This window comes from Echiichthys vipera (assembly GCF_963691815.1).
Source record: "Echiichthys vipera genome assembly, chromosome: 17".
NCBI classification, from domain to species: Eukaryota; Metazoa; Chordata; class Actinopteri; order Perciformes; family Trachinidae; genus Echiichthys; species Echiichthys vipera.
Window position 1 is genome coordinate 26,709,266 of NC_139842.1, and position 27,348 is coordinate 26,736,613.

The 27,348-nt window shown below is 40.0% G+C and overlaps 1 protein-coding gene across 1 annotated transcript; it reads left to right on the forward strand.

Moving 5' to 3' along the window:
* Nucleotides 1-661: 661 nt before the first annotated feature.
* Nucleotides 662-27,057, forward strand: LOC310959466 (26S proteasome non-ATPase regulatory subunit 11A). Its single transcript, XM_083930826.1, has 13 exons — nucleotides 662-771; nucleotides 1,507-1,608; nucleotides 9,432-9,628; nucleotides 16,274-16,331; nucleotides 16,495-16,689; nucleotides 16,871-17,015; nucleotides 17,554-17,614; nucleotides 21,092-21,154; nucleotides 21,273-21,398; nucleotides 23,593-23,628; nucleotides 23,756-23,807; nucleotides 23,903-24,046; nucleotides 25,886-27,057. Exons 1-12 carry the CDS (start codon nucleotides 681-683, stop codon nucleotides 24,043-24,045), a joined length of 1,269 nt encoding a protein of 422 aa, XP_083786952.1. The 5' UTR covers nucleotides 662-680; the 3' UTR covers nucleotide 24,046; nucleotides 25,886-27,057.
* Nucleotides 27,058-27,348: the final 291 nt, after the last annotated feature.

Below are 27,348 nucleotides of genomic sequence, written 5' to 3' on the forward strand. Positions count from 1 at the left end.
TGTTGAGCACACCCCTGTCTATCTACCATTTTATACCAATTATCATATTAAGTTATAATTTTTTTTCAAACACAAATGAAACAGTTGAGAAATCCAAGTTACTTAAAGGAAACCTGACTGCTGAACTTCACTTTATTTGACTCCTATCTTCTAAGGGTAGTACTGAGTATGGTTTGAGGGTGATGTGTATGGACCTGAAATTATTAACTGGAGTCTGGCTGACAAGTCAACCTTTTGACCCCCAGTTACAGTAAACACCGATGTGACTTTAATTCAACCACCTGCTCCAACACAAAACTTCTATCACTGACACACACTAGAGATGATGATAATGGTGGTGGTGATCTCAGCAAAACATTTTTTTAATGCATATTTTTGAAATGTATCTGAAATGTAATGCTTTAAAACGCCAATAAGGAGGACAAGGAAAGTTTGTCTGTTGAAATGCTACCGGATTAAGACTAATCAAATCAATTAAACGATAAGCTGAGTGTTCAATAGAACATTGATCATCAATAAACCTGACGGTCCAGTATCACGTTCGTTTTTGGAGGTTCCTATACCTCAAGGCGTGCAGAACTCAGCACCACCGTTACGGGGCAGCATTGTTCGGGCCATCTGAGCGAACTGACCGGAAAACAACTCGGCAGAGCGGAGCGGAGGAGGCAGGCATAGGAAAGATGGCAGCCGCTGCAGTGGCTGAGTTTCAGAGAGCACAGTCTCTTCTTGGAACAGACCGGGATGCCTCTATCGATATCTTACATTCTATAGGTAAATATAATTGGCACAATATGGCACTGGAAATACAAGAATCATACACTTAGATACCGGAGCTATACACCCCTCTATCAAACGTGGAGCAGTTGAATTAGCCAATTAGCAGCTAAGCTAAGCTAGCTACCCCAGTGCTGCCCGTCTCTTTTTTTCGTCGTTGCTTGCACAGTGAGTCAGCACCAGTGGGCTAGCAACATGCCGGCTAGCTTATCAGGGAAGCTAACGTTAGATACCTCGGCTCATTCATTTGACAGTAACTTGTGTGACTGTTGGCTAGTTAAGGTTAGCATGCAGCTGGCGTTGCTAGCAGCTATTCCTCGTCTTGTCAGATGTCAGGCCGACATGGGAATGGGACGTGAAACTGAGTTGACGCTTTTAACACCACCTCCTTCGTCACAGCCTCTAGGTTGTGCTGATGTACCTAATGCTTTATGTCGATATGTAAAGCATAGCTATCTAGCTGTCATGGTCGGTCATTGTTTGATTTGGCAGCTCCGATCTTTCACAGCTTCGCTTGGCTGCTTGCCATTCAATCCAACCTGTCCATGATATACATGGACTTAATACGAGTCCCTAGAGACAGAAGGATGGAGTGTCACATCAGCAGTTTCCACTGTTTGTATATCACAGGGATTCATGTCAATACGGATCAGATTACATCATGTGTGTGTGTGTGTGTGTGTGTGTGTGTGTGTGTGTGTGCGCGCGCGCGTGCGTGTGTGCGTGTTGTAGTGAAGCGGGACATCCAGGAGAGTGATGAGGAGGCGGTGCGTGTTAAAGAGCAGAGCATCCTGGAGCTGGGTGGGCTGCTGGCCAAGACAGGACAGGCGGCAGGTAACAGTACATGATGTTCATAATCTCAAACACAAAGCTTTACTATATCACTACAGATTGTGACATGTATTTTGGTCTAATTGGATTGTTCTGCGACTAACACATCTTGGCATGTCATGTGATTTTGCTGGCAAGAAATACTTGCAAAATTGTGTTTTTTCTATAAGGAAACACCAATGGAAATGTGACAAATGCTGAGTAGCAAGGCACTTAAGACAAGGGTGTCTGTCAAATGTAAATGCTATCTGATCACCTCACCTACCCTTCTTTCTGAATAAACTATCTGCAGCTTTAAAAATCAAGTCCATGATCTTTGCTCTGTTGTGGGAATAATATCCAGGTAAAAGGCGGTTTGAGATGACACTATAGAGGATGCAGCTATATCAATTCCAGGATACAATGTTACTGTCAGGGTACTCTGTAAGGTTAGACAGAGAAAGGTTTGCAGGTGTGGTTGCTTTCTTTATACAAGACCATATTCCAGTAAAAATTAGAAATGATCTTGGCATGACAGGAGTGGAAGGCCTTTGGCTCCAAGTTTATACTTCACATCAGAGGCCTATACTCGCATGCTGCTGCTTTAGAGCACCACGTTTGAATATTGAATATTTGAATAATATATGCACTATGCTCCATAATGCAGCAGATACTAGTTATGACATTTTTTTTCTTGATGATATGGATATTGACTGGTTTTCTGAGAATTGTTCATTGAAAAGGGTGTTTAGGATGATGTAGCTAATATATGCAATTTATCTTAAGTTATTAACTTGCCCACTAGAATAAGTATTAATAGTGATGGTTCAATCACATCAACATGCACTGGTAACTCTTTTACTAACTGTGGGCAAAAATACTCAAAAGCTGTGTCATTACCTGTGGGGTTCAGTGACCACAATATTATTGCCTTGGCTGTAAAACAAGGGCTCCCAAAGCAGTGCCCAAGTTCATTTATAAGGGAATTTAGTGTGGAAAATATAGAATGGGATAGTATACTTGAGAAGCTGCATGCAGGACCTGCATTGGAGTCCTTTATGAAGTTTTCTACAGTATGTGACTGACATGCTCCAATTAAGAGGCTCTCTGTAAGATCGAAAAAAGCATCATGGCTGGAGGATGAATTAAGAAATTGCTTGAAAGTAAGGGATCAACTGAAAAGGCGTGCTATTACCTCTGGTTGTTTGGCAAACTGGAAAGCTTATTGCTTGCTAAGAATCAAGGGAAACTACATTAAGACAGAAGAAAAAAACAATAATGTAAATCCAAATTTGATGAGTGCAGTGGTGACAGTAAAAAACTATGGAGAACACTTAATGAAGTTATGGGCAGAAGTAAAAATGGTAAAAAAAAAAAAAAGTCTTCTATTATAGAACATAATGGGATATTAATTACCAGACCATATGATATAGCTAACTATTTTAACAAATATGTTACATATATTACAAGAAGTTAAATTAGTGATCAGCTGTTGCCGGGATGCTATAGGCCATCTATAGCTAATATGAGAAATCACTTTATGGTTAATAAAGATTGTTGCTTGAATGTAAAATTCTTAGAGAGGTAGATATGGAAAAACATCTTCTCACAATTTAAGTGTGACATTTTTGCAAGCAACAGATTCCCATGGAACTAAGTGTTGCAAAAAATAATTATGTCCATCCTTAATTCAATTCAATTTTATCTATAGTGCAAAATCCCGACAAAGGTTATCTCAAGATCAAGATTGCTCTAAGACTGCAAGGGAAGCTCAGCTTTGCCTAAAATGTCACCAAAAAAAAAACAGTGGTGAAATATACACTGCTTTGTGTAAATTTCTTTGACTAAATACGTGCTAGAAAGCCTTCATCTTTGTTCAGAATTAGCTCCTTATCACAGGTAACTAGCCCAACTTCCTTCTCCTTCATCCCCACAGCTCCACAGTTCTTTAAACAGTCGGACGCTCAGCTTCTACTGACTTCAATGGGGAAGTGTAGAGCGAGTTGTTCCACTGCAGCCAAGCTAGACGCTCATTGGATAAATGCTGGACTTTGTCCCGCCCATCGGACGCTCACGTCTCTGGGAGTCTGTGGGGCAGTGGGCTGGCCCGGGCACTCAGCTTCTGCATGATGATTGGATGAGCAGTCTGAGGCGGAATCCTTTTTTGATTGACAGCTAAATGAGCGAATCAGCAATCTTGAAGAAAAAACATCCATTTTCCAAGTTTTTCATTCCATTGTTCTGAACTTATCCGGATACTTTACCGATCACTAAGGTTGCAAAGGGGCGGAAAATTTCCGGTAAATTTCCGGAAAGTTTCCGGTAAATTTCCATGGTAAGTTAAGCTCGGGAATTTTGGAAATATTCCATATTGGAAACTTTCCATGGGAATAATGCGAATTATGGAAATTATTGGGAATTTAGGAGAACTAACTGGGAATATATTATTTCCAAGCATAAATATAAACAGAAGTCATAAGAAAAACTCCATGCAAAATGTTTTCAACAGATATTTCAACAGATTTATTTGTAATACAGTGGAATAGAACACGTTTCAATAACTTGTTTCATGGATGAACAAAAACAGAAATGTTGAGTTTAATAATACCATCCCCTAACCCCACTCCCCCCCCCCAAAAAAAATGCCCCCCATCCAGAAATCTCCACAAAGTCCCATTCAAAAGGTTAAATGAAAAATGCCACTTTTCCTCCAAAATGTCTCTTTAAACATGCAAATCTTCCTTCAAGCAATCCTCTTTTCTCTTTTTTGCTCAGTCAATAGACTCTTCCTGGACCTCATCATCATCCAACAACATGTCCACTTCCTCAATATCCAACTCTGAGTCTTCCTCTTCAGTGTCACTTTCCAGCCTTGTTGAGGATGGCTCTGTGTCAGGCTCAAACAGCCGTAGGTTTGCCCGAATGCCAACCAGCTTTTCCACTCTCACATTTGTGAGCCTGTTGCGAACCTTTGTGTGGGTGTTCCCAAACAGTGACCAGTTGCGCTCGGAGGCGGCTGATGATGGTGGGATTTGGAGGATGATGGAGGCTACAGGTGCAAGGGCCTCAGATTCACATAGTCCCTTCCACCAGGTGGCTGCAGATATGTGCTGGCATGACTGCCATATTCCATCCCCTTTCCAAAGGCCTTGCTTTGTTCGATACTTTGCCAAACTGCCTAGAACTTTGCCTTTATCGAGACCCAAGTGGTCAGCCATGGCTGTAATGACCGCATTGGCACCGTTGATCTCTTCCCCAGAAAGTATGCCCTTGTCATATTTGGGGTCCAGCATGTATGCTGCTGCATGCACTGGCTTCATGCAGAACTCCCTCCGCTTTTCCAATGACTTGACCACAGCCGTTTCCTCTGCTTTCAGCAGTAGGGAAGTGGGCAAAACTGTCTGGATTTCCTCCTTGAGCTCTGCAAAAAGGCACTGGACATCCGATAAGATGGCACCATCCCCCTCTATCTTTGCTATTGCTGCTGCAATAGGTTTGAGGATTTTCTGACTGCTAGATACCCTTTCCCAGAACACATCATCCAAGATGACATTCTTGATGTCACTGTCGATGCCTGCAGACTGGGATATGGCCATCTCTTGCAGAGACTCCTTTCCCTCCAGAAGGCTGTCAAACATGATAACAACACCACCCCATCGCGTTATGCTGGGAAGCTTCAGTGTAGTACCCTTGTTCTTTTCCTTTTGCTTTGACAGAAATGTAGCGGAAGTTACTTGTTTGCCTTTAACATATTTGACAACTTGCTTCGCTCTCTTGTTCAGAGTGTCCATTGTTTTCAGTGCCATTATGTCTTTCAGGAGAAGATTTAGTGTGTGGGCAGCACAGCCAATTGTATTGATTTGAGGGTAGGTCTCCTCCACGTGTGCCCAGGCAACCTTCATGTTGGCTGCGTTGTCAGTGACCAGTGCAAAAACCTTATCTGGTCCAAGGTCATTGATGATCCCTTTCAGCTCATCTGCGATGTATTGGCCTGTGTGTCTGTTTTCTTTTGTGTCAATGCTCTTGTAGAACACAGGCTGAGGAGTGGTGATTATGTAGTTAATAATTCCTTGTCCCCTTATATTGGACCATCCATCAGAGATGACTGAAATACAGTCAGCTTGGTCAATGGTCTGCTTCACCTTGGCTTGAACTCGACTGAACTCTTCATCCAGTAGATGAGTCGACAATGCATGTCTGGTTGGGGGAATGTATGCTGGTCGGAGAACATTCAAAAATCTCTTCCAGTACACATTGGATGTCAGCATCAGGGGTGAGCCAGTTGCATATATTGCACGAGCGAAACACTCATCTGCGTTTTTCTGGCTAGTGTCATCCATAAAATCAAAGAATCCTTTGATGCCAGAGGGACCAGGAGCTGATGAGTGGGTATCTGACTCTGATGCAGCTGAAACAGATTCATTTTCCCCTTGAGTGGAGCTCCTGGCTGCTGCATGTGTTGGGCCTTGAGGAAATTTCTTGCACTTTGCAATGTGCTGTTGCATTTTTGTGGCATTCTTCACGTAGGTCTTATCACAATACTTACACATATATACAGACTTCCCTTGTACATTAGCTGGTGTAAAATGTCTCCACACATCAGATGGCGCACGTGGCATTTTTCTGTAAAATAACACAAGAGCTTGTAAGAATGCTAATGCAATGCAAGAGATTGTAGTAATACAATGCAATATGATAAACAGATATAAATAGTAAGGCTAGCTAAACAACTAGAATGATCTTCAAAACAAAACAGCCAAATGAGGTAGCTAGCATCTGTTTTATGCTATAGCCTACTAGCTATTGCTTATTTAGCATCTAACTTATCAGATTGCTATCTACCAGATTAATACAGTTTATGTGATATTTGCAATTTAAACATTTAATGAATATATTTCCCCATAATATCATCAAAACTTACCTCACTTGTTAAGTCCACAGGCTCAAATGTGTGCCTTCAATACTCTTTGTCCTTCAGGCTCTAAAGTGTGGTCCATGTGTTCATGTGATGGAGGCATGCACAGTGCCAGTAGGGGGTCTCAATAGCCATGGAGCAAGCATGTGCTCTGTGCATGTGATTAAGGAATGGCATGGATATTCAAGTGTATTTGAATGGCATCTGTTTGTTTTAGTCAATATTAGGCTAAAATATACTTTGCTCAACTAAATTTAAGTTCCCTAAGAAGAGCCAACCTTCAATTTTGAAAATTCCCAGTTTATTCCCATAAATTCCCGTTAATTCCCGTTTATTCCCATTAATTCCTGTTAATTCCCATGGAAAGTTTCCATCTTTGAAAATTCCGGGAATTTTGCAACCCTACCGATCACCAATCTTTGTTCAAAACGACTAGTGTTGTGTTTGGAGACTCTGTTCTGTCACTCTGCGGTTTACAGGTCTGGATACGTTTGGAAAAAGGGAAAAAGAGTATGGAAAAATATTTGTATTGTTTCCAGACTATTATCTCACTTTCTAAAATAAATATATTAATGATGAACTGATGAAGCCTCTTGAATTGAGGTGAAACCTCTTCCTGAAATAACCAAGTCCAGCTGCTTTTGACTGAAATTGCTCTGGGCTACAATTCTAAGCAATTTTTATTTTTCACATAATTTCATAATTATTGAATGAAATAGCAGAATGAAGCAGGTGAACAGTGACCTCTACTGTGCAACATGAACAGCAGCTTTAAAACACCTAATCTTATTTAGGATAGTATCAATTGTTACTTAAATATTACAATTTCTGTTTAAAGATCATCAAATTGAAGCTTTTTCATTTTATTTAAAAAAAATGTAATTGTGCCACTTTTCTTTCAATATTTGCCACTTTCTAACCAAGAAAAAGTGGCTTATCACAGAGAATGAGTCAAATGAGTGTTACCTACTAATGGATGGTCACCTTCATGAAATGATTTATCCAGTGTTTTTCCTACATTAAAATTAAATTAAAAGTCGAGTTCAGTGAAACGCCTTGACTGCAGTCTTTGATTTCAGTGTCACTATTATAGGTTTTAGACTGTAGGCGTAACAAGTCAGGTGGTGTAAGTATTTTCTGTCAAATGGGGTTAACAATATTTTTCTTAAAAATATCATGTGCAGGTAAATAAATGATTGATAAAAATGACTTACTCTACTCCAGTGTAATAACAGTTTTTTTTAAGACTTTTTACCCAATTTGTCATCAAATATTTAGAAAACAGGCATTTTTTTCCAGCATGTCTAACTTGATACTGTGAAAACAAATATAATTTAAATATAGAGGTAATCCTAATAAAATCTATTTTCGGGTTTTATTTTGAAATATACAATAAGTAATTATTGGTAGCAGTACACCCACATAAAATGTGGTGGATGAAATATTAAATATTTATCATTCTTTTGTTGTTACACCACTTGGCGTTTTTGGTCCATTTGGTCCTACATTTTGTAAAAAAAACAATGGTGCAAATTAAATTACAAATGAAACAAAATTAACATTTACACAAAATATACATTTTAACGAAACCCAAGCATGCTTTTTAAAAAGGTTTTTCAAATATTTTCAAATTTCTCATGTTGCAAACCCCTTTTTGTCATCGACCCTTGGACAATCTTTAATCAAAAACAAAGAAACTAAAGCTTTGCCTGTGTTTCGACAGTAGTTTGGAATTGACATGTTTTTTAAGTAATATCAGCATATCTTTATTTTCAGAAGCTGATATCTCTGCACATTCACAAATGAGTGCATTTACATGGACATGAATATCCAGTTTATGAGGCTTATGATCATATTCAGAATGTGGTGTTAACATGAGCAAAGAAAACTCGGGTTATTCATATTCTCCATACACATGAGGAATACCATTCTGTTAGCAGAGGTGCTGTTTATAGAAACAACCCAGCATCAGGAAATATGAAATATTTACTAAAACTTAACAACTTAACTGCTAATTTCTCCTCTGCTCCGACCATCAGCAGCTACAGCTGTCTGCTCTAAGTTCATCCTCCGTCTCTCTTCACCTGCACACACACACAGACTAGCTCACGTAATGTACTCATAGACTGTATTGAGCTGTTCCTGAAATTATTTACGTAATAACTTCCTCTGCGCCGCTGCCAGCCTGTGTCACTAACAGAGCGTAGTACAGGAAATCAGTGGATGAAGATACACAACTTCTTTCACTTCCAAAAGACAAAACTGAGTTAGAACCTCCGGACCGGAGCGACCTGCTGCGGCCGCCGCCATCTTGAGAGACTGACGGAGAACGTCAACAAACAAAATCCAAAGTAGATAGAGGCATCTGATTTATCTTTCATCTCAACAATTTGAATCGTCACACATTTGAATCGATTTTTAACTGTCTCAAGATGCATCGTTACATCCCGAGCTCAGATTTCAGCAGCAACCAGAAGTCAGAGTGAAATTGTGCACACACAAACAGGCTGCAATGAGGTTACTTGCCTCTCTCTATCTGTGTGTGTGCGTGTGAACGAGAATGACAGGGAGAAAGAGTGCTATGCGAGTATGAATTAATGTAAAAATACTGTATCTACATTTCAAAATCGCGTTGAAAAAAAAGCCCAAACTAACTCTGAATTAATTAGTGGCGCTCAGTGTTGATTCTGTGGCGGTCTTTGTTTGGGAAACACTGTTTAAACATCCGGTGGGAAGCTTGAGCGGCCTTTGAGGAAAGGTTTGCTGCTGCTTAGGAGTGTTCTTTCAGAAAGTTGCCGTCAGAGTGTTTTACAATTCTTTTAAATAATCTGATTTACTTGGATAACATTTTGACATTTACCAGCCATAGTGGCAGATTGATCATAAGTTCATTTTGACCTGTGTTCTGTTTACTTACTTGTTGTCTTCTCAGAGCTAGGTGGTCTGCTGAAATATGTACGCCCCTTCCTCAACTCCATCTCCAAGGCCAAGGCAGCCCGTCTGGTCCGCTCCCTGCTGGACCTGTTCCTGGATATGGAAGCTGCCACAGGTCAGGAGGTGGAGCTGTGCTTGGAGTGCATAGAGTGGGCCAAGGCTGAGAAGAGGACCTTCCTCAGGCAGGCACTTGAGGTGAGACTTGATGGTGTTGCAGGGTTTGTTCCCACCCAGCGGCTTGTTCAGCTTCCGGAGTTCTTCTTTTCAGGTTTGTCCGGGCAAGTGAGAACAGGCGGGTCACACTCAAGTGGCACCAGATAATTGGGCCAAGATGCCTGGAATTGTGGATTTCTGAACTAACTGTGATTTGTTTCATTGTTGCCCCTTAGCCAGCAGCAGACAAACAGACAGTCCACCTCAAAATTAGGACAGCTAATTGGCTGCTGTCCAGTTTAAAAAGCTATGTGGACAAATCAGCTCATCAACATTAGCTTACTAACTGGAAGATTCCTAATTATTTCAACAGTTATGCCGTAATTTGGTTTAGAACTTTCTAACAAATGTTCCCACCTTCTTTAAACATGAATCCAAAGGGAAATGTTGAAAGAATCCCTGGCTTGGTCAGGTTGGCATGACAGCATCTGAGCATCTCTGGGATACTGTTCCACCTCAGTGGGTGTTATCAGCAACTGCAATAGATACAGTGAACAAACAGCACTCCAGTCAGATAGATATTTGAGTATGGGTAGAAAAGTGGATATGTGTTCAGTCTACTTGTCCGAGTCAAACAGTTATCTGCGCTGGCTGGAGCCGTGGCTGGAGCCATGATGTTATCGGGTTGTTTGTCCCTCCCATACTTGTGAACGCAATATCTCAGGAACCACCGGAGGGATTTTCTCAAATTCAGCACAAACGTCCACTTGGACCCAAAGATTAAGTGATTAGATTTTAGAGGTTAAAAGTCACTGTGACCTCACAAAACATTTCAATGTTTCTGCTGCTCATTGGTGCTCCAGGAATTTCATCGCCGCTGTTAAATTACCGTATTTTTATTACATTACATTATAAGGCGCACCTTCAATGAATGTCTTATTTTGAAACTTTTTTCATATATAAGGCGCACCGCATTATAAGGCGCATAGAATAGACGCTACAGTCGAGGCTGGGGTTACGTTATGCATCCATAGATGGAGCTGCGCTAAAGGGAATGTCAACAAAACAGTCAGATGTTTGTTGCTTCCTCCACTTCCGCACCATTGATTTGTTAATGTTAAACTCTCTCGCTGCTGCTCTATTCCCGTGTTCTACTGCGTGACTAATCGCCTTGAGTTTAAACTCTGCGTCGTAAGCGTGTCTCTTAATAGGAGCCGTTTTGGGGGCTTTACACAAACACACAAATGGAAATGAAACGGCACGCTTCGCGCAGTCATATATCTCAACATGCACCGCGCATTACTTCTTCTACGGGGGAAAATAGAGTCGGCGGCTGCTTACCGTAGTTGCGAGACCTGTTGTGGCTCAATATTGGTCCATATATAAGGAGCACCGGATAATAAGGCGCACTGTCGGCTTTTGAGAAATTTTCATCTAAAAGACCAAATTTAAAATGGCTGTCAAAATGAACAATGGGTGATACGGGTCACTTATAACTGCTTGTTTGTCAAATCACATGTTTTAATTTCCAGATGAGTAACTATGCACAGAAGTACAGTACACAACATAAGTGAGTACACCCCTGTGCAATATCACCAAAATGTCAAATGATTCAAAATTGTATTACCTTACAGTAATTGCATCACTTCTGAGTTGAACAGTCGGGTATTTGCTCTTCTATAAAATTAAAAAAAATTAAGTTTAGATTTACTATATTTACAAAAGGCCCACTTGAGGAACTCAACGCAACAAAAGTAAGTACACCTTTCATTACTGAGGTTCAAATTTTTTTTGATGACAGACTCAGTCCTCCTTGGCATGGAGGACACCAGTGTTGCACACATTTCTGGAGAGATGTTCTGCAATTCTTCAGTGTTTTCTTCAGTATTTTTTCTGGCTGCTCTTGTCTGGAGGGGTTGTGTTGCTCTACCTTTTCCCTTAAGATTCCCCAAATGTGTTCTATTGGATTCCAGTCAGGTGACCTACTTGGCCAGGTCATAGTTTACACTTTTTCCTTCTTTAGGAACGCTTGTGTGATTTTGGCAGTGTGCTTTGGATCGTTATCATGCTGGAATATTCCTCTTGTGCCAAACTTTTGGAGACTGGGAGTCATCTTGTCAGCCAGTCAGGGTGCCATCTATAAATTAGAGATGCAAAGTATTGTTTCATCTTATCGATGGATCATCGATTAATTGATAAGCTGAAATTGTTCTGAGAAGCTGAATTTCCCTCTTAATAGGTTAACTGTATCAACCTTTTTAATGGAATTCCATTACTAGGCAACAGCCTTGGTCCTTGGTAACTTCCTGTAAGCTGATGTCATTCACATTCACTGCAACAGGAATCAAACTTGGACACATTTAGAATGTTTATGTTTATAACTTTGAAAACTTCCTTATGACATAAAGAAAAATGCAAACCATTCCTTATTCACTCACTTGAGGGCAAATGTTGGTAGCATATCAAACATATTCTGAATAGAAAATATCAAAATATTACACAGGCTACTTAACATTGAAATAAATTGGGCATTCTGTCATCTGCGACATTGGAAACATTAATAGCAGCAGCATAAAAAAATCATTCCTGAATAGAAGAATACAATCAGGGCTCCAGACTACCTTTTTTCACTAGGAGCACTGTGGCCCCAAACTGAAAATTTTAGGGGCACGCACGGTAAATCAATAATAGATGCAGAAATTACAATGTGCTGTTTCAAATTCAGTGTAACATTTTTATTGTTCTCTTTTTTAGATGAAACATAGAAGGTAAACAACAGCACTATCACTGTGATGACAGTACAACAATAAAAAATATACCATACATGCAGAATAAGGGCGGTGACGAGAGTATACACGATATTAAGTCCACGAGACACGACAAGATTTTAACACTAAACTTTAACGCTAAAGATTCAGTATTTTCTTTACAGGGCCCCTGATTTTAGAAGAGAGCTGTGGTTGGGCTGCAGGTGTCTTTGCATAGTACTTGTGTTAGCTGTGGTGTATCCTACGGTACTCACACAGAAAAAGCTGTCACTCTGCTCGACTTGGCGGAGACCGTCTGTCAGCAGCTCGTCACATACGGAGACTTCAGGTCCGTCAGGCGACACTGTGACTATAACTTGAAGCCTGATGTTAAAGAAACTGCGGGAGTTCACGTCTTAAAGGGGCTCCATACTGCACTCTGTTTTGCCCTCTTCATCCTGTCACTTAGTGATTTAACAGTGGTTTGTAGTTCCGGATTTGATTCTTGTAGAGTAACGATGGTATGCTGCGCAAAATCCAGGGGGTATATCCTTTACCTCTTAATGTGAAGAGACCACAAGGTCCAGTTTTTTATTGATGCTTGCCAGGAAGTACGCTTTCCCTCGATATCGGTAGTTTGTAGATATCTGTGGCTTCGAGGTTCGTTAAATCCTCCACTGTTGGATTCTTACGTTCAGGGTTGTGTTAGATGTAGTAATAGTGAGAACTAAGTTGAAATGTTTTAAAAGTTTCAAAGAACACTTTTCAGTTTGGGTCTTGTGTATTTCTAGCAGTCTGGCGCTGCCATGTTGTATTTCGCCTCCGATCTTGCGTGATTACAGCACCTCCCGCGTGATCTGCATCTCCTGTGTCCCCCACCAGGGGTTCAGCACACTTCTATTTTATTTTTATTTTTTTTCCTTTCATGATAAATTCAATTCACAATTACATTTACATACATTTAAACATTTACATGAATGGAAAGGAGCAGATAAGAAGAATACAATTCATATATTTGTCTGCCCCTTTTCAACTTAACACAAACATGTGATGACCTCCCCTGATTTCCCCCACCCTCACACAGTTATCACCAAATTAAATACTAAACCTATAAACCTATAAACAGTTTATACAAAACATGCATCAAGCTAGTCCTCAAGTTTATTTGATTCAATACATTTTGTTAAATACAATCTTTTAAATTGAAAAATATTCAGACAACTTTTTAACTCATCCTCCTGGGAATTCCACAGTTTTACCCCTTTAACAGATAATCACATTTGTTTTAATGTGCACACTGATTTTTAAAGTCAAACTTCCTCCTATGATTTGCATTCTCTGATGTAAAAAAACCCAACTTTTGTATGTCCTCTGGTCGAATTCTGTTTCTAGCTTTAAAAATTACCAATAACGACTGCAATTCTATGATGTTTTTGAGTTTCAACAATCCTGAATTAATGAACAGTGCATTTGTATGATCTCGAAATGCAGCTTTGTGTATTACTCGGACTGCTCTTTTCTGTAATAATATAAATGGCTTTATGTTAGTTTCATAGGTGTTACCCCACACTTCACTACAATAATTGAAATAAGGCAGTATCATTGAGCAATATAACATTCGCAATATGTGGCCAGGTAAAATATATTTGGATTTGTTCAAAATGAATAAGTTCTTTGATACTTTGTTTTTCACATAAGTTATATGTGATTTCCATGTTAAATTTTCATCCAACACTATACCTATGAATTTTATTTCATTCACTCTTTCAATGTTTGTGTTGTTAATGGATAAAGTGACTTCAGTTTTTCTTTTTTTTGCCAGATATTATATACTTTGTTTTTATTAAATTTAGAGATAATTTGTTGTAATCAAACCATTTTTTAAGTTTTATCATTTCTTTTTCAATATTTACAGCCAACTCTTTAAGATCATTTCCAGAACAGAAAAAGTTTGTGTCCTCTGCAAACAACACAAACTGTAGCACATTTGACACCTCACATATGTTGTTAATATATAAAATAAAAAGTTTAGGTCCAACAATTGAACCTTGAGGAATTCCACACTTTATATTCAAGCACACTGACTTGTTACCTCCAAATTCTACATATTGCTGCCTATTTTGTAAATAACTGGATAACCAATTCAACACTACTCCTCTTATTCCATATGAATACAATTTAGAGAGTAGAATAGAATGATCTATAGTGTCGAAACGCCTTTTTTAAATCAACAAACACTCCTATCATATATTACTTTTTTATCAATTGCTGTTGAGATTTCTTCTACAATTTTTGTTATAGCCAAATTTGTTGACCGGTTAGACCTAAAACCATACTGTTTCTCACTGAGTAGTTTATTTTCTACAAAACTATCCAGTTTATCTACAAATATTTTTTCTAATAATTTTGAAAATTGAGAAAGCAGTGATACTGGCCTATAATTATTGAAGTCATGCTTGTCTCCAGTTTTAAAGAGAGGAATTACTTTAGCCATTTTCATACTCTGGAAATATTCCCGTTATAAATGATAAGTTGTAAATATAATGTAGGGGTTTAAGAATACAATCTATAGTCATTTTAATTATTTTCATGTCAATACCATCACTGTCCTTTTGATATCTTGTTTTTAAGTTTTTGAACAACAGCTAACATTTCATTTTCTGTAACATCGGCTAAGTACATTGATTGTAGAGTATTTTTTTCTCCATTACAGTCACCTTTAAATGTTTTATCACATGAAATTTTGTTAGCTAGACTGGGACCTATATTGACGAAAAATGAGTTAAGTTAATTTACAAAATCCTCCTGCTTATCAATGACCATGTTATCTCTTATGAAATATTTTGGAATTTCTGTGAATTCTGTCTTTTTTCCTATTGCCTTACTCAGAATATTCCAAGTGGCCTTGATGTTATGTTTATTTTCATACAGAATTGTGGAATAGTATTCCTTTTTAGCATGTCGCAATATAGTTGTTAACTTATTTTTGTAGTCCTTATAGCGCTTTTCAGCCATTGATGTTTTTGTTTGGATAAAGTTCTTGTACAGTTTATTTTTCTTTTTGCAGGCATTATGTAAGCCATTTGTAATCTAAGGTTTTTTATTATAATTATTTCTAAATCTACATGGGACCATTGGACAATGTTTATTGTAGAGATGTAAAAAACATTTTAGAAATGACTCATATGCTGTGTTCACGTCATTTGTGAAAACATTGTTCCAATCTTGATTATTGAGATCATCTCTGAAAGCACTTACTGTCTCATCATTCAGTTTTCTTTTATATAGTTGAGAAAATACTGTTGACTTCTTTGGTAATTGAAGGTTAAATATTACAAAAATAGGCAAATTGTCGCTTATGTCATTAATTACTAAGCCACAATTTGTGTCATTTTCCAAACAATTAGTAAATATATTATCAATCAGAGTTGCACTAGTTGTAGTTATTCTACTAGGCTTTGTGATCATTGGATAATAATGACAGCTCCCAATCAACCTCACACATACTGGAGGGAGACGCCACCTCTGCAACGGCACTACTAGGTAGAGAAACACACAAACGGCTCGGTGGAATCGTCTATACTAATGTCGACAACAATTTACACAAATACAGAATAAAATGATGAATTGATGACATTTTCTACCCCAAGGTCAAGGGTTGACTTCACTGGGACATGTTTCATAATTCAGGAATTGAAGGAGACATTTGATCAGATACTGAACTGGTGAGCTCTGGAGATGTGTGTTAAGCATATACTGTATATGAAGCAAAGTCTTCACTCCATATATTATATAATTCTGGACAGTTTGGATGTAAACTGCAACTGGACTGGTTGGCGGAGGCATACAACCACAAGTCGCTCATTCTAGTTCTTATTTATATTTGTCATTTATGAACAGACTCATATACGGAACATGCTGTTTTTTTCTCCCCTCTCAGGCTCGTCTCATCTCACTGTATTTCGACACAAAGTGCTACCAGGAGGCATTACAACTTGGTGAGTGTTGAATCTCCTGGAGTTGGGGATCTGACAAATTTGACAAAAGGGGGACATTTGTTATAAGTTTCTCATTTTTCTGATGGGAATTAGATTAGTTAGTTGGTCCTAAAGCTAATCTACTGAAACGTTACTTTGACTGTAAACTCCCTTTCTTCCCAAGGCTCCCAGTTGCTGCAGGAGCTGAAGAAGATGGATGACAAGGCACTGCTGGTTGAGGTGCAGCTACTGGAGAGTAAGACATACCACGCTCTCAGCAACCTGCCCAAGGCCCGCGCCGCCCTCACCTCTGCCAGGACAACCGCCAACGCCATCTATTGCCCACCTAAACTACAAGCAGCTTTAGACATGCAGTCAGGTACAGAGCAGGACAAACACTTGACCAAATCAATGTTGTGAGCTCTCTGTTGCTCAGCTGCTGGTAGCTCTTGATGTATATACTGCTTACTGAACCCATAAATCACACTTTACACGTTTCTGAGAGTAGCTCTTTTCTGTTGCAGTTAACTTAACATTTGTGTGTGATTGATTGTTTCCAGGGATCATTCATGCAGCGGAGGAGAAAGACTGGAAGACGGCTTACTCCTACTTCTATGAGGCCTTCGAGGGCTACGACTCCATTGACAGCCCCCGTGCCATCACAGCCCTTAAATACATGCTGCTTTGCAAAATCATGCTCAATTTGTAAGTGGTCTACTTCTCAGATTCATCCTATTGGATTTTTGCGTTTTTTTAGGTGTATCAGTATCTGCCGAATGCGGGCTATTGTGTTCACCAGGTGTCTGCAGGCAGCTCTGTGTTGCTGGAGACGCCTTTTTAAAGTTCAATAAATGTTCCTTTTTTTAAAATTGAGACTTGTAACATTAGTTATCATCATTGTGTAATTTTCATGATGTAGATTGAGGGAGCAAAAGTAGTATCAGCTCCAAATATCAGCTCAAGAACATCGGCAACCCGTATCAGTCATCTGCTAGGGCTGAAATCCGCAGCGGCATCAGCCTTAAAAAAAATCCATATTGGTGGATCCCTACTTTATGCAGCAATCATTCATAAAACATTTGGTTTTAAAACATTTCATGTCAGATGTTCGACTCTGTTGAAAGTGCTCAACGTGTTTATATAAGCTGACAAAATGCAGTGAAATATTTTTTCAGTGGGCGAGAAGCCAGAATTGATGTAAATTCTTTGTCCTGCTGTCTGATGCATATTGTTTCTGTTTCAGGCCAGAGGATGTCCAGGCCCTCATCAGTGGAAAGCTTGCTCTGCGGTACGCTGGCAGACAGGTATCACTCTTTATTCCTAAGATTTTAAATAATACTAATTTAAGCTAACTGTCCACTTTCCCCCTTTTAAACTTCTCCCCTGACAATTGTGACATTTAATCATTATAAGTGGGCATCACAGTCCTGTCTCGCTCTGGAGTGCTACACATGTTGAAGTGGTCTGCAGGGTGTTTGTAGTTTGTAGTGCTGTCAAAATACTCTAATAAGTTCAAATATTCCTCCAAAAACACATACTGTAGTTGTTATGTATTTATGAGAGCCGTGTGGAGACAATCGCAGAACACTTTTTTTTCAGGATTTCTCAGACTGTCTTTAAGACGGAAAAACAATACATGAGACACAACTACTTGTACAGATTTATTTATTTATTTCAACATAAACATCCTTTAAAAGATCACATTTCTAAATAAACTAAAATAATTTCCTTTACCGTAAAGACATTAGAACTCTCTTTCTAGAGTGTGCAGGAGGCAGGACATGACACAGATCACAGGTCACGTATCAGGTTTGTAATTTGCTCATAAAAGGCCAAGTCTCTTTCCGTTCCTTGAACTTTGGTTCCGATGACGGTTGTCCTCTCTCCAGTTAGACATTTTTGTTGCTGTCTTTGTGTAAATCACTGTTGAACTGTAGAAATTTCATCAACACTCCCACTCGCTCACTGTGAATTCTCCCGAGTCACCCGCTGGGCTCAAACGGACCATAGTTACACATACTTTGTAATAATAGTATCTCAATATTATAAGTCGGCGGCGTAATGACGTCACACCCTCATGCAGCGGCCATAAACTGCGCTGCACAACCAAACAGACCTGATTGAGGGAGATGGCAGCCTGACTGTGCCGCTGGAGTTAATACCTAAAAAAAGGAGCCACTCAGACAGTGTGGATATATTTTGGTTTTAAAAGAGCAGACGTGGCACAAACCACAGTCATATGTGAGACTTGCTACCAGCCTTTGACGAACAAAGGTGGAATGAAAGACTGCTCAGAGAAGAGCTCAGCTGTGGCAACTTCTAACACAAGTAAACAAAGTAAATTGGTTCAACATGGCATTGCTAAGGCCTAAGCAAGTTACACGCCTTATGACAAGACAAGCAAACGCTGGAGATACATTATGAAGCAGTCACTTTTTTGTGGCTGAAGATATGATGCCGATGTGGAGAGGGAAGGCTTCAGACACCTCGTTCGTAGGCTTAAATAACATAGTATGTTCTTGAAAATCATTTTTAAAAATTGTGATATCGTCAATAATTTCGTAATCGTGAAAATGATTGTGACATTACTTTGGGCTATATTGCCCACCCCTAGGCCAGGCCAATACAAGAATGTGCGAGGCAGACAGCTGGGGCAGCTGCTTTTTTTTTTTTTTAACAATCAAATACTAAATTTGACATTTTTCATTTTTTTTTACAATTTGAATATATATTAGATAAATCTCTCTGGAAGCAAGAGAGATTTAAAGAGTGTGAAGGCTGGTGTCTTGTTTTCACCTTTGTCAAAGTGAAAACACGAGCAAATCTGTGAGGTGTGGATTAACTGTATTTTTGTCTGCTCTAAAGTAAGCTGCAAATGTTATATTTTCCCTGATGGTCTGAATAAGTTGCTAATTTGGTCACTAGTCGCTTTTTATAGATAAAGTTGCTGAGAAGATCTGAAAAGTCCCTAAATCAAGCGTGAAAATGCCCGTCTGAGTGCTTTGGGACGGGGAAAAAACAAAAGGTCGTTTACGATCGTGTGGACGTACCCTTAGCCTGTAGCCTAGTCTTTTAGCACAATATCTTGTAGCCATTCTCTTAAGGAGGCCCTTTTACAGGGTTCTGTTAAAAAAAAAAAAAAAATCAGCTGTGTGTGTTGGAATCTGAGTTTCTCTGTTGTTGTGATAGACAGTCTGGCCAGTCATATATGTAGTCTCATAGTCTCACATATTGGGGAACAATCTTTAAAAGCCCAGTTATTAATATTGATACCATTAATATAGTATTGGAGAACAGCCCATTTAATTAGCTAGCTGGTTGAAGCTGATAAAATCTGCCAGCCACAGTTGTCATTTCAGCAACCATTGATTAGAAACAGACCTGACTTTCTGCTGTTGTCTACTTCTGTCTGAAATAATGGGCTCACTGTCTCTAAAATGACTAACAATGTTGAATCTGCCACCAATGTTGAATCTGCCACCATTGTCAAAGCCTATGGGATTTTTCCATTGCATTTTGGATTATTGCAGAAAATAAACGTTGTCAATGTTAGTTGAACAAGTAAAAAAGGTTGTGCCAGTGGAAAGAGTGAAAGTTGTGAAACACTAAGAGAAAACAGCTGCTGGAACATCTCCGAATGAATGAGGTAAACTGGCAGCAGGTTAGTGAAATGATTGGGTCTAAAAAGAGCATCCAGAGAGGCTGAGTCTGTCTGAAGTAAAGATGTGGAGGGCTTCACTTCACTCTAGTGCAACAATTTCACAATAATGTCACCGTATAATTGCTAAGAATGTTATGATCTCATCGACTACAGTACATAATATCATTAAAATAACAGCAAACGTTCTCCTCAGTTCCCAAACGCGTACAGAGTGGTAAACACGACCCTGTCCCAACTGTTTTGAAACATGTTGCTGCCATCAAATCAATCTAAATAAGGATATCATTTTCAAAAACAGTTACATTTTTGTTTCAACATTTGAAATGTTATCTTTGTGCTATTTTCAATTACATATTTGCAAATCATTGCATTCTGTATTTATTTATATTTTACAGTATCCAAACTTTTTTAGAAACAGGGTTGTGTGTCATACAACAAAACATTAAAATCTTTTTAAAGTTGTACTCTGTAGATTTTCATCTATTTAATTGTTTTTTTAAGTTCCTCTCTATCACAGAGTGAGTTCAATGGCGACTGATCATATGACCCACTAATGAAAGCACTTGTTGCCTTTTTGCTATTCCAATAGACGTTAGCTGCTGACAGCGGTTGATCTGCCGGCCAAACCCCTCACTACCGGTTATGCTGCATTCACTTGTTATCGGAAATCGGGACCTTCCATCTTCTGAGTCAGGCTTGTAGTAAGGACAGAAGTGTAATATGAATGTGTGTGTGTGGATTTAAGAGGGGAACATATAGGGGACGGACCGGAAACCAGAGAGGTAAATGTGTTTCAATAAAGAGCAAAAATGAATAAATAAAAATAAATACACATAGTGATCATGAACGTGACAAGATGGAGGCGCTGAAAGAACAGACTCACCTGCTGTGACACATTACTGCCAAAGAGGCCTCTAGAAACAACGTTGCTCAAGTGTTATGGAGTCCAACTCTAAGCCTGTGTAACGACAGACTTTATGTCACAGAAAACTCAGTGACTTTGAGACAAGGGAACCCGGAGTGTAACAATGATTACTTTGCTAGTTTTAGGTCTATTCATTTCTTTACATAACGATGTTGTGTGTGCCTATAACCTTGTGTTTGTATCATTTTTCTATAGACAGACTCACTGAAATGTGTGGCCCAAGCCAGCAAGAACCGGTCGCTGGCAGACTTTGAAAAGGTTTGTGTCTAGAGTTTGATGCTGTATGTGGACTGTTGAGGCCAGTAACTTTTAAATGTTCCAACATTAAGAATAATGCTAATGATGCTTAACATGTCATGTTCCCACTCTCGCCAAGGCACTAACAGAGTATAAAGCAGAGCTGAAGGATGACCCCATAATCAGTACCCATCTGACAAAGCTGTATGACAACCTGCTGGAGCAGAACCTCATCAGGGTCATCGAACCTTTCTCCAGGGTCCAGGTCATCTTTTCTCATCTTTCCCCATTCACCCACAGTTAGTTCAGACAGGCACAGAACCTTCTCCAGGGTCCAGGTCATCTGTTCTCATCTGTCCTCATTCACCCACAGTTAGTTCATACACAGAACCTTCTCCAGGATATGGAGACTTTGTTCAATGCCCTAGAGTAGAGGTGGAGGTATCACTTTTTTTTTTTTACAGTAAAATCCCGATCACAATTCTATCACGGATCTTTAAAATTGATTTTTAATTATTTTGCAAGTTACTGAACAGTGCAACCAAAGTATTTTCCTATGCATAAACTTGACCCTAAAAGAAAAAATATATAACTGAGCATTCAGGCGTATGAACCTTTCTGAATATTTTTGAGTCAGTTTGTGCAATTTTGCCAACTTGTGCCAATGGACATTTAACAAACAGCTGCCTAAAGCACCTGTTGCTTCTGCTGGCTGTGGTGTGGCTGTTTCACTCTCAATATACTACCTGATTTCTATTTTATTCCTGTCGCACGCATTGAAAGTGTTGCGATGAGCAGAGAACAGCTGATCATTGAAAGTGTTGCGATGAGCAGAGAACAGCTGATCATGAAGTTGAAATTATGCATTTTCTAAACTAGACCTCTTCATTCACTACAAAACATAAATAAATGTGTTGTTGAAGCTAAACAGGCCAGATACTGTCCATTCAGAAGAAGTGTGTGACTGTGTGTGTGTGTGTGGCAGCTTTGGGCAGAGTGAAGTGATGGTGCTGCCTCCTTTTTAAACACATTAGGAGTCTGCTGTTGCATGGGACATTTAAGTTTTTTAAGGAACATATTTTACAGCTTGTTCCTCAAACTCTATTAATATTTATGGACAGACAGCTAGTGTTGTTTTTGGCGGCCTGTTTTACTTTTAGTTTTAGTCTAGTCTTTGTGTCAAGCTGTCATTTTAGTCTTTATTAGTTTTAGTCACGGTTATATTCTTTTTAGTTTAGTCAAGTTTTAGTCGACTAAAAGTCTGAGCATTTTAGTCTAGTTTTAGTCAGAATTGTCCATGACTAAGTTTATCTAGTTTTAGTCAACGAAAATTGTATATAAGTCTCTTTTGTAATGCAATTATATTTAATCAATATAATAAAAGTACCTAGTAGTATTGAAGAAACCAACATTTTCTTTTAGCCAAACCCATGCAAATATATTTTGTTTACATGCATGTACCGGTGTTGAATAAGTTATTCAAAGTCATGTTGATGCCAGATTCAGTTCAGTGTGACTGCTATGTGAAATACAAAACTAGTGAAATTATTTGTACTTCTGGTGTCAGACTTTGTTCTCATTGTTCTTTAGTTTTTGTTTACGTTGACCCACAGCAGCTGCATCTTCTGTATCTAAATAATGCCGCGTGTGGGGATTGAGGAAGTGACGTTGCCCAAACGCGAGACACAGTTAACAGAAAAACTACAAAATAATAATAATAACGTGACAAAACAACGTCATTTCGTTTTTATGCGTCAACAACATTGCATTATATATTTAATTATAGTTATCGTCACATGCCCAACATTTTCGTTTCGTCGTGTCTAGTTTTCCTCACGTGATAAAGGTTTGTTGACGACAATATTTTGTCATCATTTTCGTTGACGAAAGCAACACTACAGACAGCGTCACTGTGACGTGTGCTGTTAGGACATGATGTAACTCCTCCGTTCTGTTTACGTTTTCAGCCATGACCTCCTGCTACTCTCTGAATCAGACATGACTGGGGTTTGAGAAATCCTCGACACTACCTGTAGTTCGCTATGATTGGATGATCAGCTTGTCTTTAGGGCGGGCATGAGGCGGTAGTACCTCATGCGGTAGCCAATAATGTGATTTGGCTGAGGAAAAAAAACACCTGAAGAGATTAGAAGATGGATAGAATGTGCCTTACAGACGATACTACGATCTCTCTGCTTTGGCAGATCGTCAGCACGTTCTGATCCTTCACCATCTAATATTATCATATCGCCCAGCCCTACTCTAGAGTTAAGTCATACAGATTTTGTTAGATCGAGAAAAGGTTTTAGCAGAAAAACAGGCATTACTCAAAGGTTTTTGATATTAGTGGAAATGAATAGTCTCCTTAGTAGTGAAATTGAATATACTTATAAATATGCTTGTAGTATATGCATTTAAAGGTCTTTAATCCTTATGCTTGTCCTTTTTTTCTCTAACAGATAGCACACATTTCCTTCCTCATCAAGCTATCGAAGGTAAGAGCTTGCTCATCTTCATCGGATTCCTATTATACTTTCACTTTCATTATACATGAGATGCCTGATTTAAGTAATCCTTTTTTTCTGCAGTGAAATGCCTACAATCCGATTGTGTGTTTTACAGGGAGAGGTGGAGAGGAAATTATCACAGATGATCCTGGACGAGAAGTTTTTCGGTAAAAAGTCCATCTTTTGGCTTGCAGCTCTCCTTGTACACCACATGCTACATAGCTAAAAATGCTCTTCTTATCACCCCCACCCTGCCTGACAGGTATTTTGGACCAAGGTGAAGGTGTGCTGATTGTCTTCAATGAGCCAGTGGTGGACAAGACATATGAGGCAGCCCTGGAGACCATTCAGAACATGAGCAAAGTGGTCGACTCCCTCTACAACAAAGCCAAGAAGCTAACATAAGGTCAGCCCCAGGAGAACTGAAAGAGTTTGTGTCTATGTATGATGCATATTATTAAATCCTCCAGCGTGAGCCCCCCTGTTTTATAATGTAAACTGTTTAAAGGCAACAAAATCCACCTCCCAGAACCTCTTAGGGCGCACTCACACTGTCCTTCCGCACCGCGCCCCGGGCTTTAGGGTACTTGTCCCCCCTCCGTCTCCCCCCGTGCCCCAGGCCTGTTTGTACTCACACTGCCTGGGCCTCGCGCAAATGCTTCTCGCTGTCCACACGTCATCACGCCGTAACATGTCACACGCATTGATTGACGTCATCGCCATGCGTCTCTTTGTTTACAATTCTTCCCATAGACCTCTGAGTTTTTGTGCGTCTTGTCGACTGTTTTTGAATATTTTCATCCGACCAAATCTGCAGTAAACACTCCACCTCTGCATCACACCAACGTGAACCAACATTGTTGTTGTTGTTAAATGTCCGCGCATGGTCCGTCCTTCTAACTTCTATGTCCGAACAGGCGCACATAATAAATGAAGTCAGAACCGCCGTAGGCATCGTGCTCGTACACGTGCGCGCGCTCGTACATGTGCAAACAGGCTCTACAAAAGCCCACCTCTCTCAGGCGGGCCGTGGACGGCCCGCTGTCCGCAGTTATGCCCGGAGCGGGTGCACTCACACTGCTCAAACGCACAAGGCTTAAGCTGAAAAACCGGTTTTGGCCCGGTACGGAAGGACAGTGTGAGTGCGCCCTTAAGCTGTGTCTGTAGCTTCATATTACTGTCCAGACTGGAGAGCATGTAAGACTTGAGATCAACTGTTGGTATTTCTCAAAATGTCAACACCAGCCTTATTCTTTGTTACGTCTTTTACAGTTTGGTAGATATAACTTAAAGTTCATATAGCCAAAACATATGTTTCTGTGCAATCTCAGGGCAATCTCACACTGTCCATCCGTACCGTGCCCAAGCACGCTTTGCACCTAAAAGTCTAGTTTGTTTGACCAGTGTGAGTGCAACTGTTCCACGCCCAGGCACGAAACGCTTGCCAGCACTGACGCACATCTACGGGCACAAGCCTACGCATATGTACAAGCATTGACGGCGGTCCTGATGATGTTTGCGGTGGTCTGATGCGGAGGTGGACTGTTCACAAATCACTGAATGGTTCTAGTCCAGAATACATGAAGGACATGTTAGTAGAGTATAAGCCCTGTAGAGCTCTGAGATCCACTGACTCAGGTCAGATAGTGGAGCACAGAGTTCAAACTAGACATGGTGAAGCAACATTTAGGTGTTATGCTGCATATAACTGGAACAAACTACCAGCAGATTTGAAATCAGCCCCAACTGTGAGCACTTTTAAATCCAGGTTAAAAACATTTCTCTTTTCATGTGCTTATAGCGGAGCTCTTTTTAATCACTTTAAGCACTACCTATTTTTTCTTTACTTTTTTTATTCTTTGCTCCTGCTTTTAACTGTGCTTTTTATGTTGATGCTGTTTTTAAAAAAATGTTTTGTCTTTATGTAAAGCACATTGAGTTGCCTTGATATGAAATGTGCTTTATAAATAAAGATGCCTTGACTTGACTTGCCGCAGATTTGGTCAGATAGAAGTATTCAAAAACAGTCAGAAAGAACTAAATCTCTGAGAGGTGATGATGTATAAGCAAGAAGCAATCGAGCCGGGGCTAAGATCATTTTATGTAATATGGGTACAAGAGGACGTGGGCCGCGGGGGAAATCGCAATCGACAATCACCCTAAAGCACGGGGCACGGTACGGATGGACAATGTGTTCCATGCCCTCGGTTGATTCTCCTCAACCTGTCTTTGTCTCCCCCCTCAGAGAGAGTGAAACCATGGGTCCTTCTGTCAGGAGAGCCATGGGCCAGGCAGACCTCCGTTGTTCGCTCACTTCAGCCTGGGGGGGAAGAGGGGAGGAGGACGAGGAGAGGACAAACACTTAACAATCCAGCAAGCAAATAAACCAGCTGACCGACTGAAGATGATCCAACAGAACCACACACTGACAGAGTGGACACGCCGCTCCTCCGAGTCCTCCATCACTCCTCTGCTCTCCCTTTGTCTTGTCTCTTCCTTCTTATCGGACTGGGGTTGATCTGACTCAGCGTGCTTCTCCCTATGGACAAATTCAGGCACTGTGCCCCTCTTCTCCTCTCCCACCACTGGTTTCTACTGTATGTCAAATTGGACAAGCTGCCCTTCCCCCTTTTTGTCCTGTTTGTCTCTGCGCTGGCCATCAGGGAATCTTGTAAAATAACAATAAAGAATACATTTACATTACTTATCCATACATGTATTATATTTAAAAAATGACAACATGCTGGGTCAGTTCTCCGAGTGTAACCCAGGGTTAACGTGGGTTGGTTGGTCTATGTCTCTGTCCTGTTCTGTTCAATCTGCCAACCAGCCCTGATTCTGAATGTTTGGATTTCTGATGTTCTGTGGTTTCAAAGAATAGTTTTGAAAATGGTGACCATCAGAATAGCCCTGCCCTTCTCCTCACATCCTTACTTTGACTCCTTTCACCCTTTGTGGTCTCACTCACTCACAAGGCATTCTGGGATTTGTGGATCATACAGGGAAATTGCTCTTCTGTCCACTGGGGACCACGCCACAAGGAGAGGAGGACATTGATCAACACACTGGGGTCTCCCACACCCCCGTTCTCCCCCATCCCGCACTCCCACTTCCTGTTTGTATATAACTTTGCCAAGCGCCTCTGTTCATCCAAGGCCTGATGTATTCATTGTCCCCTTTTTTATACTGCGTAAGAACATACTCAACCTCGTCACTGAGAGCTCGGTCAGTCACACAAAGTGCTTTTGATGCTTGAGACGTGACTGGAGAGGGAACTCTGCGTCCTGAGACGGGACGTGTGTCCCGAAAGCAAAGGGCGGGTTTCACTGAAGAAAATCTAGCTGTACATTTTTGGAAACTTTATTTTGCAAGGACTTGAGGGATTACTATATATGACATAGAGGACAAATGCTAATAAACAAAATGAAACCTGCAAGTTGTGTGCTTTTAGGATCATGGTTCTGAAAATGTGTTACAGGTTCAAGCTTCTCTGTGCTCCAGTTGTATGCCTCATATCATGAGTTTTATTCATTGAATTTGTGTGCTTACACGTCTCTGCAATCACTAACGAGTGTCGGTCAGTACTGAAGCCGTAACTTTTCATACAGTGCATTACCATCATGCATCTTGGCCAAACAGTTAATGTGACCTCCAAAACTCACTCAAATCACCAGAACATGATACACACATGACTCATTGGACCAGAAC